The 16583-nt window shown below is 36.8% G+C and overlaps 2 protein-coding genes across 2 annotated transcripts; one reads left to right on the forward strand and one right to left on the reverse strand.

The window, feature by feature from the left end:
* On the forward strand, positions 1 to 1590 carry LOC132557840 (zinc finger protein OZF-like). The gene has a single exon (XM_060222367.1). It carries the CDS (start codon positions 79 to 81, stop codon positions 1567 to 1569), a length of 1491 nt encoding a protein of 496 aa, XP_060078350.1. The 5' UTR covers positions 1 to 78; the 3' UTR covers positions 1570 to 1590.
* Positions 1591 to 11962: 10372 nt separating this feature from the next.
* LOC132557842 (zinc finger protein 235-like) lies at positions 11963 to 16005 on the reverse strand. Its single transcript, XM_060222369.1, has 2 exons — positions 15863 to 16005; positions 11963 to 14645 (listed from the first exon to the last, which is right to left on the reverse strand). Exon 2 carries the CDS (start codon positions 14218 to 14220, stop codon positions 13192 to 13194), a length of 1029 nt encoding a protein of 342 aa, XP_060078352.1. The 5' UTR covers positions 14221 to 14645; positions 15863 to 16005; the 3' UTR covers positions 11963 to 13191.
* Between the last annotated feature and the right edge of the window lie 578 nt (positions 16006 to 16583).

The raw sequence follows: 16583 nt of genomic DNA on the forward strand, positions 1-16583 counted from the left end.
TGATTGTCAATGTTAAACTTGCCATATATGACTTCCACAAATTGACTTTTCTCATAAAAATGAGACAAAAGAAGAAACATGGCAGGTCGAAGTGGTGACACTATAATGTACATGTCCGTTGTTGAAGAAGGGGAGGTAACTCACCCTTCAGGATTAAATGCTAACAATGGAACACATACAATAGATATCGATTACCAGCCAAAATCAAGTGAAAACAAGGTTGATGAAGCACTTCATGAGCAGATTAGTCAGAATGTACATGTACCTGAAAAAAGACCATCAGACCAGGTTGATGATCATGATGGGGATTTTGCTGTTACATTTGATATGAAAAATAAAGCGGGAAGCGAAAGCTATAAGTGTGAGGTATGTTCTAAGGAGTTTAGACGTCGAAGCAATCTCTCTATACATGTCAAAGCACATACAGGCGTGAAGCCACACCAGTGTGATACCTGTGGTAAAGGATTTGGTTTTAAACATCATTTACATCGACATATGAAAATCCACACGGGGGAGAGACCGTACATGTGTGGAGTGTGTGGCAAAGGATTCAATCAAAATTCTATTCTACAAGTACACCTGATGACACATACAGGACAAAAAACATGGGAATGTGAGGATTGCGGAAAGTTTTTCAGCTCCACGTCTAGTTTGCGCATGCACCATCTGACACATACAGTTGAGAGGTCATACAAATGTGATGTTTGTGGTAATGACTTTATTAGTGCTTTCCATCTAAATAGACATCTTTCAGTTCATAGAGGAGATAAGAAGTATAAATGTGAGGTGTGTGGAAAAAGATTTAATCAAAATGCAAACCTACAGACACATCTTGGTACTCATAGAAGAGAAAGTTCCAAAAGCTGTGACATGTCGCTCCATAAAGATAAGAATCCATACCAGTGTAATGTTTGTGGTAAGAAGTTTATTAGTGTTCAACACTTGGACAGACATAACACTATACATACTGGAGAAACGCCACACGATTGTGAAATCTGTGGAAAAGGATTTAGTCGAAAACGTTATCTTCAAATTCATATCAAGAGACATGACGGAGAGAAGCCACATGAATGTGATGTCTGTGGAAAAAGATTCAGTAAGAAAGATCATCTTCAAACACACTTGAAAATACATACAGGAGAAAAGGAATTCTCATGTGATTTCTGTGGAAAAGGATTCATTCAAAAAGGAAATCTGAAGTCACATATCAGAACACACACTGGTGAGACAAAAGAATTCAAATGTTATATATGTGGTAAGGTTATGTCACAATTGGGAAATCTTCAGGCTCACCTCAGGACCCATACAGGTGAAAAACCATTCCGTTGTGATATCTGTGATAAGGATTTCTGTGATGCCGGAACTTTAAAAGTTCACTATAGGACCCATACCGGAGAGAAACCTTTCAAGTGTGATATTTGTGATAAAATGTTCAGGGTAGCCACAAGTTTAAGGTCGCATGTGTTGATACATACTGGAGAGAAACTTTATCCATGTCATTTATGTGATCAGGGATTCCAACGAAGATCCAGCCATAGGAAGCATATGAAGTTACACGAATCTTCATAGAGTCCAATATCAAGATACGAAAAGTGGGGAATAAAATTTACATGATTTCATTAACTCACCATTTATCTTATCATTGGAAGTCAACTTCTTACCCAGCCTCCATCTTGATTTCATATTCTTTATGGCTATTAGTTGACAACATTTTCAAATTTTGATAATTTGCAGTCTGTAACTTCTATTCCTCAAAAATTGCCAAAATGATCATCATAATCATGGGACATGTATATGGTCAGTACAAAAATATGTATGGTCATTCTTATCTTTAGCTTGATCATATAATCAAGATATCTGCTGGTGGCCTTATTAATTTATCATAAAACTGACAACCAGAAGACAAACATAAGAAATAGAACTGACAACTAGCATACAAAGATAAAACACAGAGCTGACAACTAGTAGACAAAGATAAAACACCAAGCTGACAACTAGTAGACAAGGATAAAACATGAAACTGACAACTAGTAGACAAAGATAAAACACCAAGCTGACAACTAGTAGACACCAAGCTGACAACTAGAAGACAAAGATAAAACACAGAGCTGACAACTAGTAGACAAAGACAAAACATGGAACGGACAACTAGTAGGCAAAGATAAAATGCCGAGCTGACAACTAATAGACAAAGATAAAACACCGAGCTGACAACTAGTAGACAAAGATCAAACATGGAACTGACAACTAGTAGACAAAGATAAAACACAGAGCTGACAACAAGTAGACAAAGATCAAACACAGAGATGACAACTAGTAGACAAAGATAAAACACTGAGCTGACAACTAATAGACAAAGATAAAACACTGAGCTGACAACTAGTAGACAAAGATAGAACATGGAACTGACAACTAGTAGACAAAGATAAAACATTGAGCTGACAACTAGTAGACAAAGATCAAACATGGAACTGACAACTAGTAGACAAAGACAAAACATGGAACTGACAACTAGTAGACAAAGATAAAACACTTAGCTGACAACTAGTAGACAAAGATAGAACATGGAACTGACAACTAGTAGACAAAGATAAAACATTGAGCTGACAACTAGTAGACAAAGACAAAACATGGAACCGACAACTAGTAGACAAAGATCAAACATGGAACTGACAACTAGTAGACAAAGATAAAACATTGAGCTGACACCTAGTAGACAAAGATAGGACTTAATGTCCGTAGAGATTGGTCTCAATGTCAGCAGAGATTGGTCTCACTGTCATCTCAATGTCATCAGAGATTGGTTTCGATGTCAGTAGATATTGATCTTAATGTCATCAGAGATTGGTCTCATTGTCATCAGAGATTGGTTCCCATGTCAGCAGATTGGTCTCATTGTCAGCAAAGATTGGTCTCAAATTCCGTAGAGATTGGTGTCAATGGCAGCAGATTGATCTTAATTTCATCAGAGATTGGTCTCAGTGTCAGCACATTGGTCTCAATGGCAGTGGAGATTGGTCTTAATGTCATCAGAGATTGGTCTCAATGTCAGTAGAGATTTGTCTAAATGTCAGGAGATTAGTCTTAATGTCATCAGATATTGGTCTCAATGTCAGTGGAGATTGGTCTTAATGTCATCAGATATTGGTCTCAATGTCAGTAGAGATTGGTCTAATTGTCAGGAGATTAGTCTTAATGTCATCAGAGATTGGTCTCAATGTCAGTAGAGATTGGTCTAAATGTCAGTAGAGATTGGTTTCAATGTCAGTGGAGGTTGGTCTCAATGTCATCAGAGATTGGTCTCAATGTCAGTAGAGATTGGTCTAAATGTCAGGAGATTAGTCTTAATGTCATCAGAGATTGGTCTCAATGACAGTAGAGATTGGTCTAAATTTCAGGAGATTATTCTTAATGTCATCAGAGATTGGTCTCAATGTCAGTGGAGATTGGTCTCAATGTCATCAGAGATTGGTCTCAATGTCAGTAGAGATTGGTCTAAATGTCAGGAGATTAGTCTTAATGTCATCAGAGATTGGTCTCATTGTCAGTAGAGATTGGTCTCAATGTCAGTAGAGATTGGTCTTAATGCCACATGGTTCATACAAACTTTCCAAGATAAAATTCAAGAACTGATCAAGGCCCTATTCACTTTTTTAAGGCTTTTTGTTCAGAAATATTAAGTACATTTTACAATGACAAATGCAGAAAACATAACAATATGTATACTGATTTCAGATATTTTAATAAAGGTCAGAGGTGACTTAGAGTCATCATTCATATTCAACTGTATTATACTGTTATATATGGTATACTATACCAAATCAACAGTATTTAAGAGCATTCACTTTTCTTTCAATCAAGTCAGTTTTTGCACTGTGCAACCTTTTCCTTTGCACTCCTGCGAAGGGAATTAGAATGTGACAAGTGAGTGAGATTGTCTTCTTCCTCAGCTCTTTGAGAAAATGTATCTGCTGATTTCAGCAGTGACTCCTGGTCCTGTTGAGGTTGCTTTAGTTTCTTTCTAAGATTGTTTACTTCTTCCTCCGAAGCCTTGCGCTTTCATTCCTGTTGATCAGTTTTTTCATGTCTCTTTGTTCTGCTATGTATAAATCATACTTCTGTCTGGCTGCTCTAGCACTGGACAGTAGTTCTTTGGTAAGAGGGACATTTAAGACCCCACCCACTTCACTCACATAGTCAAAAATCAAACACTGGGCAACTAGTGTTTCTTGCTTCATGTTCTCCACTTCAATTTTATTATTGATGGAGAATCCTCTTTCAACTTGGGCCGGCCAATGTGACAGGATTAATAACATTTTCACCACTTCAAATATGTTTTTATACTGTTGCTTCTTTCCCATACCTAGTACCTAGGAATACATCTATCCTGTCTACATCCAAATATGGGTCATAGTTTGAGAAAAGGTCTGTTCCAATAGATGGGATAGCCTCCAGAAAGTCTTTATATTGTGTGATACACAACTCGCATTCTCTTTCATCCACTCTGTTTCTTCAGTTTAATAGGACATGCACTGTTGTGGTGAACCATCTCTTTTGGGTTCAAACAGCTGATGTTCTTAGCAAAGACTGTAATTCAGAGGACTCTTTTCAAGAAGTTTCTTCACAAGTTTAAGCACACAATTCCAGCACTGGATAAGGAATTTCATGACTTGACGGCTTGTACACTTTGCATCCTTCAATGCTTTTTCTGTCGAGAAACCAATTGCAACTTTTGTGTAAGGGAGATAACTCTTATTGTCAAGATCCAAACCAGACAAATTGCTATCTGGCAACATTTCTAGGGATTAAGAACCATTCTCAACATTTCTTTTACAATACTGAAGAGTTCTTAGTATAGGAAAGGTGACATTGGTTTGTTTGTTTGGTAATTTCCCAAAAATGATAGATGTAAAGCCATGAAGTGAAAAACTGAAGCTTTGCAATGATAAGATTGTCTTTCACTGCTGCTAATATAATTCCATAAGATTTGTTTGTTGGTTTTGTCTCTTCCTTCTTCTCAGCTTTCTTTGCATACAGAGTAACACTGTCCCATACTTTGATGGCTCCCTCACACACTGGAACATTTTCCACCCACCTACAAGATAAAAGTGGATCAACTAAAAGTCAAAAGCTCTGATAGTGTTAAAAAAATGAAATGTTAAACAGATGATCATGGGTCTGTGGTCACAATTTTTGATCAAATATTTGACAATAATGTATATAAAGTTATTAAACTGTCTATGTCATTCAGTTGAAACATTTATTTCGTTATCTGTGCGAGACAAACTTCAAGGGCACTAAAGCTGAACCTGTGACTGTTATGAAATCTTCCCTGCGGGCTGGACTATCCTGTAAAATGTAAATACTTAATAATAACACATAACTACAATAAATAAACACAGAATTACCCACACATTAAATGCATTCCAAAAATGAGCATTTACCAAAATTACAATAGATACATGGACTACTAAAACTATTGATAATGGTTTGAAACATATTTATATATTTAATCATGCTTTACTTTTATGTGAATTTCAGTTAAATTTACTTTCTAATGATTACAGATTAATTACCTTAAATAGGTAGTATAAGGATGCCAGGGTACTAGATAAGTCCCATGTTGTTGCTTCAATTCCTGTCTTAAATGAGTTGTGTACTACATGAAGACCACAAGAGCCTATGTTGATCAGGGATACATCATTGTCAGCTTTCATTCTCTGTTTTATCATATCATAAAAATTCCAATTCACATTGGGTCCATCCATGGAGATTTGGATAATGTTCCTTTGTGGAAGACTGCTAACACCCTTGTTATAATGTCCAACGATATCAGTGGCTGTGCCATGTCCAAGAAATTGTGATCCATAGTATTTTGTTTACACCATAATCCCCTCTTTGTCCCAGGATTTCAAATGGAAATCCATCTGCTTCATTTGTAGCTTCTTTAGACTTTCATCAAACATAACTACATATTTGTCTGTTACTTTCTGGCTGACAATTGTTTTGAGACGATCTGCTACTCCAAAAACACAAATGTAGACCGTTTTTCTTTCACCACATGTAAACATGCTGGCCACTTTACTATCGGGAAACATCGTCTTAAAAAGTGCTGAGGTGGTTTCGTTAGACTTGTATGAGTTATTGTTTACAATTGATTGAATTGTCCACAAAACCTCAGCTTTCAACACTTCGGATTTTGTAATAAAATTACCCATGCCATGTTCAACAACACCAAGGACGTATATGACACTTACGGTAGGTGGCGGTCGGGGAGCATCTGGAATGTGCTGTGACTATGTCGTCTTGTCATCCGTGACTGCGGGAATATCCGATTCAGTTTTCTTTTCAACTTTTATATTAGGTAACTTAGTTTGTTTTTTTTTAACATTCCGTTGGCGTGTGCATGTTTTAATCATTTGGCGTGACTCTTCAACGCCGATTCCCTCATCTTTCCGAGGTCTATATCTTTTGACCATCGTAAACAGTGGGTCTTACATCGATCGCCTTTCAGTTCCCTTACCCAGTTGTATTGTTCCTCCCACTTCCTGTTAAAAATACATCGATTCCTTGGCATGATTAGCACAAACCGCGTTTGCAGCCTGTTTGCAGTGCAAAGCGGGCGGAAGAGTGTAGATTGCGCATGGTGTCCGCGCATGTTTGAATTACCTCCCTTTACCCATAATTGTGACAAAAGCCCGGTACATACGATGATCGTGCAACAATATGACGGCAGGTATAACGCGTTATTTATCGATGTTTTCGTTTTATTTGAGGCAAAAGAAACATCTGAAATCAGTAGAGATTGGTCTCAATGTCATCAGATCGGTCTCAATGTCATCAGAGATTGGTCTCAATGTCAACAGAGATTAGTCTCAATGTCAGTAGAGATTGGTCTCAATGTCAGCAGATTGGTCTCAATGTCAGTAGAGATTGGTCTCAATGTCAGCAGATTGGTCTCAATGTCAGTAGAGATTGGTCTCAATGTCAGCAGATTGATTGGTCTCAATGTCAGTAGAGATTGGTCTCAATGTCAGCAGGTTGGTCTTAATGTCAGTAGAGATTGGTCTCAATGTCAGTAGAGATTCAATGTCAGTAGAGATTGGTCTCAATGTCAGCAGATTGGTCTCAATGTCAGTAGAGATTGGTCTCAATGTCAGCAGATTGGTCTCAATGTCAGTAGAGATTGGTCTCAGTTTCAGTAGAGATTGTTGTTAATATTACTTACTTATAGTTACTTATAGTTGTTTTCCAGTACAGAAATTATTCTTCCTCTTCACCGGACTCGTTGTTAGTTATGCTCATAGTTCTGTCACTTCCTGGTGTAGCATTGTAGTTGTAGTGCAATTCCTGCTTTTCCATAATTTATCCAGACGGTTTTTGAATGTGTTCGTGTTTGGAGCGCTGATTACATATTCCGGTAGGTTGTTACAAACTTTCCATACTCTCCGAGAGAAAATGTTTTGTCTAAAACTAATTTGGGGTCTTTGTGGATAGATTTTGTTTGAGTTTGTCCTTGAACTACTTCTTTTTGTAACACTATTCCATGGTGTAAGAATGCTGTTTGTATCCTTTTTGTATATACCACTCATTTTCTTGTATGCCTCAATCATGTCCCCTCTTAACCTGCGAAATGCGAGAGTTGGCAATCCTAGATCCTTAAGTCTATCTTCATAAGTTAAGTTTTTTAATCCTGGAAGCTGTTTTGTCGCCCTTCTCTGCACTCCCTAGTTCTTTCAACGTCTTTGATTCTGAAAGGTGACCAAACGGGACTAGCTAAGTCCAAGTGTGTTCTGACCAGGGTTTTGTACAAACGATTTTTTGTTCATGAAATTGAAAGTTCTCCTAAGCATAGCAAACATTGAGTTGGCTTTGATTACCTTCTCACTTATATGATCTTCGAATGTAAGCTTAGTGTCTACCTTTATTCCAATATCTTTTTTCGCTTTCCGTTTTTGCCAGCACTATGTTATTGAGTGAATAAGATGTTTCTTTCATCGAGGGATTGCCAATGTGCATGTATTTGCATTTTTGGGGGTTTACCAGTCCTTGCTCCATTTTACCATGTTATCCAGGTCCTTTTGTAGTAAGCTGCTATCCTCTTCTTTGTCAATAATCCTGAATATTTTAGTGTCATCAGCAAATAGGAATATAGATGACTTTACGGTATCTGACAGGTCATTCACAAAGATTACAAACAGTATCGGTCCGAGAACCGAGCCTTGTGGGATGCCTGACAACATATTTGACCTTCTGAATGTTTTCCGTTTATAGTTACCCGCTGTTCTCTCAATTTCAGAAAGCTATTTATCCATTCTATTAATTAACTGGAAAACTTATATGCCTTTAATTTGTTGAGATTCTATTTTGGGGGACTGTGTCAAAGGCCTTCTTATAATCTAAGTAGATGCAATCTATAGACAATCCTTTGTCTAATGCTTCTGTTCACTTGTCCATCACCTCTAGCATTTTTAATGATATAGATCTTTCGGTAGAAAACCAAATTGCTTAGTTGTGAACATATTATTGGCATTCATATGTGACATTTTATGGTTCCTCACTATCTTCTCCATTGATTTACATATGACCGACGTTGGGCTCACAGGCCTGTAGTTACCTGCCTCTCTTATATATGGCACTAATTTGGGCCCTCTTCCATTCGTCTGGTATTTGACCTATTCTTAAGAATTGGTTGAAGATGATTGTGAGTGATGTAGCTGTCGATGTTGCTATCTGTTTCAATGCTCTCGGTGTAGGTTATCTATACCTGGGGAAATTGTCAATCTTAGTTGTTGTAGCATTTCAATTACTGGTTCTTCCTTTACTTCCAAATTTATCATCTCCGCTTTTACTTCTTTCTGTTCCACTTCTGATACGTAACCTTCACTTTCTTCAACAAAGACACTTCGAAAGAAGTTAGCTGGAATGTTTGCTTTCTCTCGATCATCGCTAGTCTTCTGTGAATTTTTATCCTTTTGGTTTTTATGTAGAGATCTCCAATACCTGATCTTGTCTTAGATTTTGATTTTATGTATCTCCAAAAAGCCTTTGGATTGGTCTTAGCCTTTGCTGAAAGATCGCTTTCAATTTTTTTTCCTCATCTTCCTCGTCTCTCTGTTAACTTAATTTCTTATCCGTTTATATTCTTTCTGTAACTTAGGATCTCTTGATTGCATTTCCTTTTTTGCAAGTGAATGCTTATTCTTTATCAAGCCTAATGTTTTTTTATATCTATTGGATAGCCTCCGGCAGTATGTCTGCTGCTGGTTATAGTTTTAGTAGGTACATGTTTGTCTTCTATTTCTTTTATGATTCCATGGAAAGCATCCCAATTCTTGTTAATAGGGTTCGTTGTGATTTTCTTGACCGAATCCACCTTCCTGACCTCTGCATTCATTGCTTCAAAGTTCGCTTTATTATATAGTTTCACAGTTCTCTCTTGGTTGTTAACTCTTGTGTAACAATTATACGTCAAAGCTATCACGCAATGGTCACTTTTTCGAAGGGGCTTTCATATTCGATATCTGAAATCTTATTTTCGTTATTGGTGAACACTAGGTCTAACACATGGGGGTATCGTTTCCTCTTCATCTTGTAAGTTTAGATACATGTTGATATAGGAAACTGTCTTTTTACATTCTAAGAATTTGAATTCATCAGAATTTGTACCATCACTTTTAGTATCTAACATATCCCAATTTATCTCCGGGTAACTTAAATCTCCCATCAACAAGAGGTGTGAATATTTCAGCCTTGACATTCCATCAAAGACGCTGCATAACTTCTGGTTGTTTTCCCTTGAACCACCGTCTGATCTGTACATTAGTCCCATTAGCAAGTTGTCTCTGTTGTTAATTTTGACCTCAACGAATAGTTGTTCCAGAAAGTCTATATTAATTTCCTTTATCTGTGCTTTTAAGTTACTATTGACGTATATGAATATTCCTCTGCTGGTATTGTTCTCTATATTTTTCCCAAATGTTGTGTATCCTTCCATCGAGAATTCAGTCTGACTTGGTTTGAACCTAGTTTTTTGGCTTTACTTCAGTAATCCCTATAATATCAGGTTTCATTTGATCTATTCTAATATTGATTTCAGATAGTTTGTTTGTTAATTGATCCGCATTTGTATAAACACACTTCAAATTTTCATAAATTAAACAACTATTTACACTATATACGTTGTTCTGGGGGATTTTTATTTTGACTCCTCCCTTATGTGAACCTTGACACTTTTTCTGGCCCTTGGTGGCCCCTTTAGATCTCTCTTCCCCCGATGATCTTGATTTCGCTTCTAGCCACAGCTTTTTCTTCCCATTCTGATTTTGTGAGATCATTACTGACTCTAATGTCTTTCTGATTTTGTAAGATCATTACTGACTCTAATGTCTTTCAGTTGTTCATTTGACTGTAACATCTGAATATTCCCGAAGAACTCTTTTTTTTCTTTCCTATATCCTCGAATGTAGCTATTATTGATCTCTTGCTCACCTGTGTTTCGGATTCACTGTGGGCTCCTTAAATTTGCCTATTATCCTTACTTTATGCACGCATCCTGTATCTACTTTACAGTTTCTCAGAACCTCGTGTACGATATCAGTATCATGCTTTACCCTTTCTGTTGTATTTTCGGAGTTAAGTTCCCCTTTGCCATATATGATAATGTTTGCTTCTATTTGTTTCCTTTCATTCAGTTCTCAAACCGCAGTATTTGTTGTTATCTCTTCTTCTCTAGCCTCACCTGAAATGGGCCTCTTTGATTGGTCTTTATTTTCCTCACTGATAATTTCCCTGATACGTTTCTCATCACATGTAACTTTTTCTAGATGTGTTATCCTCTCTTTATATTCATTCATAATTATCCTACATTTCTCTTCAATTTTGAGCTCAATAGCTATACTCTTCAAAACATCCTCTCTGCATTGAGTGAAAAACCACATCGAGTCCGAGTGACTCAAGACCTCATACTCAGTGTCTGACTTATTTAGACATATTGTACAGAAGTGTAGGCTACATTTCTCACATTCCATGACATTGGCTTTAAGATCACTAAAAGTATTCCAACACAGCTCGCATTTCCATCCTTCATCCTCCAGCTCATTGCCACTAGTTTCAGGTGACACAAATGGGGAATTATCACTCGAATTTTTCCGGGAACTGGGTCTACTACCTCTTCTTAGACTATTTATTTTACTTTTCCCTCTTTTCGCTGCCGTAGCTGCCGGGTCGCCATATTGTTTTTTACCCGACTGATTAATCTCATCTACAAACGTTAATTACTCTTAGTGTATTAGCAGGAAAGCACCAGGCATTCAATATTTGCTTTATACTACCTTATGAAGATTTCAAGGGAGTTTTCAATACATACATTCTTCAAAAAGCCATCAACAATACTCATTTCCTTCAGCGCTTCAGATTTTCCAATGTTTACCTTTCGACCGGAAGTGGCGTCTCCCCCAATGTCCGCAGACTGGTCTCAATGTCAGCAGGTTGGTCTCAATGTCAGTAGAGATTGGTCTCAATGTCAGCAGATTGGCACCAAAGTCAGTAGAGATTGGTCTCAATGTGCGCAGATTGGTCTCGATGTCATCAGAGATTGGTCTCAATGTCAGTAGAGATTGGTCTAAATGACCTCAGAGATTGGTCTCAATGTCAGCAGATTGGTCTCAATGTCAGTAGAGATTGGTCTAAATGACCTCAGAGATTGGTCTCAATGTCAGCAGAGATTGGTCTCAATGTCAGCAGATTGGTCTCAATGTCAGTAGAGATTGGTCTAAATGACCTCAGAAATTGGTCTCAATGTCAGCAGAGATTGGTCTCAATGTCAGCAGAGATTGGTCTAAATGTCATCAGAGATTGGGATTAATTTCAGTAGACATTGGGCTCAGTCATCTATTGGATTCAGGTAAATTATTACATGACCATGACAAAAGAATCACAATACATTATAGTTATGGATGAATTTAATAAAAACACAAGTATACATTTCTGCTACTTAAAACTGGCTAGTTACTTAACATACACAGTAATCACTAGTTAAAACACAAATTCTACACGATTCATGCAATAAATATCCCCTAACAACGTACCAAGATACATGATGTATAATCATGACTTCTTATGAAGACTTGGTGAAAGCATCGGGACTTTGACACCCTTGGTATCTTTTTACTGTCCAACTTGGTAAATAACATTTAAAAACATCAACAATATAATTAAGTTCTAAATCACTTTGTTCTAAACCCTACTTGCATATCTATGTAATTCAAAGATAGTGTATAACTGATTGGTGCCATTCCATAATGCTAAACTTACACAGGCCATTTCATAGTGCCCTTGACTTTTGTACTTCATGATCAATGTTAGTTTTTGTCAATAACACCAAACCTTTAGCTATAGTAACATGCCTTGTATCTGATGGGGAGGCATCAGGAATTTTAAAAAGGTTTTGTAGAAGAAAAGGAAGATATTAAAATTTCAAATTTTATTATGTTTAACAATCGTATCCTCGAAACAGGAGGCACAACTAAACCTTTCCAGTGTCTCCTTTAAAGTATAATGTTGACTATATAAACCTCCGTGAACAACATATGGAAGGTCCATCACATGTGGACCAGAGCACAGCAGATTAAATAAGAAGTGTTGAACCAATACCTCAAATCTTCACTTCAGATTACTTTGTCCAACCCTTAAAAATCAACGTAGCCTGCAGTTGTTTCATTAAAATAGTCAGTAGGTAGAAAGGTTCTTAATATTTCATCAATATCAAATTGTTGGGTAAAAGATTAAAATGTATCTATGTCACACTGTTTTGGTAACATACAAATACATTTGGTACTTAAGTATCAATACTGTTGTGAAAATGAGAAGTTAGTAAGCTGATTGTACTGCCTTTTCTCTGATTGTGTTTAAATAGATCAATGTCCGCGACACATCCTCGGATCACTGTACAATGTCCGCGACACATCCTCGGATCACTGTACAATGTGCGCGACACATATTGTAACTTACCTTTTCGTCAAAAACATCCCAGTTTAATGGTTTTGCCAAGATTTTACCCGTAGATATTTGTGATAACCTGGTCTGTATCCCACACCACAAAGTCTGCCTTTTTATGGATGTATGCTATTTATTTTGTCCCGAGGCTACATCTAAGGCAATGGGCACAATGAGCTCTTTTGATTATTTTTTTTATGGATTTCCAGCAACTTCTGCATGAGTCCTGATGTGCTTTTTCACACTTCTTGATTCTGTATAACCCTTCCCACAGATTCCACATGTGTAGGGTTTCTCAATTTCGTGCGATCTGATGTGTCTCTGTAAGAAAGTGAAATCACTATATGCTACTCCGCAGTATTTACACGTGAAGGGTTTCTCGAGTGCGTGTGTTATGATGTGTGACTGTAAGCCAGTTGACTCACTGAACTCCAGTCCACAGTAGTCACATGTGAAGGGTTTTCCATCTCTATTTGCGTTAAACCCACGGAGAGGTTTGGGGCGTTTCTCTCCTGTGTGCGTCTTCATGTGTCTTTTCAGACTATCAGACAAAGTAAACCTTTTGTGGCAAAGGTCGCATGTAAATGGTTTTTCTCCTGTGTGTGTTCGCATGTGTTTCTGTAGGACTTGAGAGTGATTAAATCTGTTACCACAGACCTCACACTTATAGGGTTTTTCTCCGGTGTGAGTCCGAAAGTGTCTCTGCAGGTTACCCCTTTGACTAAACCACTTACCACAAACATCACATTTGAAATGTTTCTCTCCTGTGTGTGTCCTGAAGTGTCTTTCAAGACTGTCTGCAACACGGAACTTTTTATTACAGACGTCACACTCAAACAATTTCTCTTTTTCATGCGTCCTCAAATGTCTCTGTAGGTTTCCAGATTCGTTGAACCTTTTCTCACAAAGAATACATTTGTAAGGCTTCTCTCCTGTGTGCGTCCTGAAATGTTTCTCAAGGTGACATGAATATCTGAACATTTTATCGCAGACAGCACATTTATACGTCTTTTCCCCTGTGTGCGTTCTTACATGCCTCTGGTGGAAATCCGGATCACTAAAACTCTTGCCACAGATATCACACTTGTATGGTTTCTCCTTTGTGTGAGTCATTATGTGTCTTTGGAGGAAACATGAATATTTAAACAATTTATCGCAGATATCACATTTGTAGGTTTTATCCCCTTTCTGATGTGGTGTTTGTGTTTCAAGACTTAGTGCCATTCCTAAATCCTTATGACCGACTTTCTCTAAAGCTTCATTTAGAGTCAAGAAACAAATATCAACATGAAAAGTGTGAGATAGGACAGCTTTCTGTTCATCAAGTGTTTTATTTAATCCACTCCTTCTTTTATAAAATCACATTTGCTTGCCAAGTGTTTGACTAAATTCCATCCAGTTTACAGAGGCTTACCTAACATCTCAGATCTTTCCTGATCAGTCTGAATAAATCAATTCCTGATCAAACTGATCCTGACCCAGTTCTTTCCTACTTACTGATCACGATTGTGCGATGAATATTTTCAGCATATCAGTCTTTTCAATATACAATCATGCACTTGCCTTTGGCAGTGTCCATGTTAGAGTATATATGCAAGAACATATATATATATCCAAGCATGTGCTGCAAATACGAAATCCAGGCATTCCTAAAAGGTTAAATAAAAAATTAAATTTAATATTTCGTATTATATCAAACAAGAAAATCAATGATAAAAAGATTTTTTTTTTAAATCGATTAATTGGTTAGATTTTGTTATTTTTTCCCATGCATTTGATTTTGGGCAAGCATTGTAATACTTAAAATTATACTCTTCACAAAACTGTGACACTCTCTGAGAAAATTAGATCAAGATTATCAAACTAAAGCTAGTCACCACTCGCTGTTGTGTCTACCACCCATCGCTGTTTTGATCGGAAATAGCCGAGTTCATCATGTGACCTTTTATAACCTAATTTTAACCAGCCATTTTGATATCATTTCTTACAATGAATAATTATGTAATTAGCCAAAACTGAATTTGCCAGACATGCTTCAATTCCTACTTTATAAAATGATCTCTTGTTTTACACTATACCCATGATAGAACGAAATCAATGAATTTGAATTAATCTGAATCCAAAACTACATGCACAAAGACAATGTTTACACTATCTGAATGATAATGATATGAATTAGTGTTGGGTCGCTCCTATTTTATTTTAATTTTGATGTTGTTGATAAAAGGGTTAAAGTGATACCAGACACATACCATCTCACCAAGGTAAACCCTTAAGTGTAACTAAGATCATAAAGTTCCAGAGACTTTTTGTAATACTATTAGAGATGGATGCTGGACAAACATTTTTTGTATGTCTTAGGTCATTGGCCGTAGTGACCTACTGTTAATACATGACACACACCTTCACTCGGGTGAAACAAGAACATTTTTTCATTCAAAGGCTCTGATCGATACATTTGCTGACTAAAATTTTGAATTGACTACTTTTTCAGTTTATACAAATTCAATCTTGTGGAAATGCCATTTTTGTGGTTACTGTTATAAAAACAATCATCTGTACACTAATGTATCTATAGTCAGAGAATTTTTATCCTCTGTAGACTCAGAGACATATCTAACACAACTGTTATATATGTCTCTGGTAGACTGTAATATGGGAAATCCTATGTATCTCGCAACCTGGTAATGAGATCAAAATCAGGACAATTTAGAAATCCACACACCTTCACATCAAATGAAAGAATGTTCCAAACGTTCATACGAAACACGTGGTTAAGAGTTATCCAAATAAAAGATGTTTTGATAAAAGGTAGCGAGAAAACAGAAATTTTTAATCGATTACCTGTAAATGTGGGCCTACTTACCTAAAAATACGCGGACTAAAGCGGCGTGATTTTTGGCCAATTTCTTGTGTGGGATATCATAACAAATCAAGTGATTTCCAACTTTCAATTAGTATGTCAAACTCTAGAGAAGTAAGCGTTACATGGTGATAAAACCTGTCATAGCATGGCTCGCGTCCATTACTGGGCTGCCCTCAATCAATTGTAACGATCTGCGTCAGTCAAGCGCTTAAGGCTGGGAGGTACTAAAGACAAGATAATTACAAACTCTATCAAGTGCTATGCATGTGAATTACTTGAAATACATTTCGAGTGTGATTTTTTAAAAACAACTTTAGAGTCAAAATGTTATCACTTTTCCCTTTAAAGTAGATTGAGAATCAACGCTTCATAAATCCAACTTATGATTGATATTGACACAAGCCATTGTAAACTTTGCATCCGAGTTCCTTTTTCTGTTGGGGAATCTAGTTTGATGGTACATTTGACTATGGACAAATCAATTCCTGTTTGTTGACTGTAATTCTTATATAAACAATCTTGCTTCTGCTAAATTTAGATAATAGATCACTCTAAACTGTCATTAGTTTCATTGAAATGCTATAAAGGATGAACCAATGTTGTAAAACTTATCAAATTAATTCTGATCAGAATTTAAATATTGTACAAAGGACTCAGGAACACTGCATCAAAGATTTAAATATTCTATAAAGAACTCAGGAACACGGCATCAAAGATTTAA

This window comes from Ylistrum balloti, unplaced genomic scaffold (assembly GCF_031769215.1).
Source record: "Ylistrum balloti isolate Yb309-2 unplaced genomic scaffold, AGI_CSIRO_Ybal_v1 Utg370732, whole genome shotgun sequence".
NCBI lineage: Eukaryota > Metazoa > Mollusca > Bivalvia > Pectinida > Pectinidae > Ylistrum > Ylistrum balloti.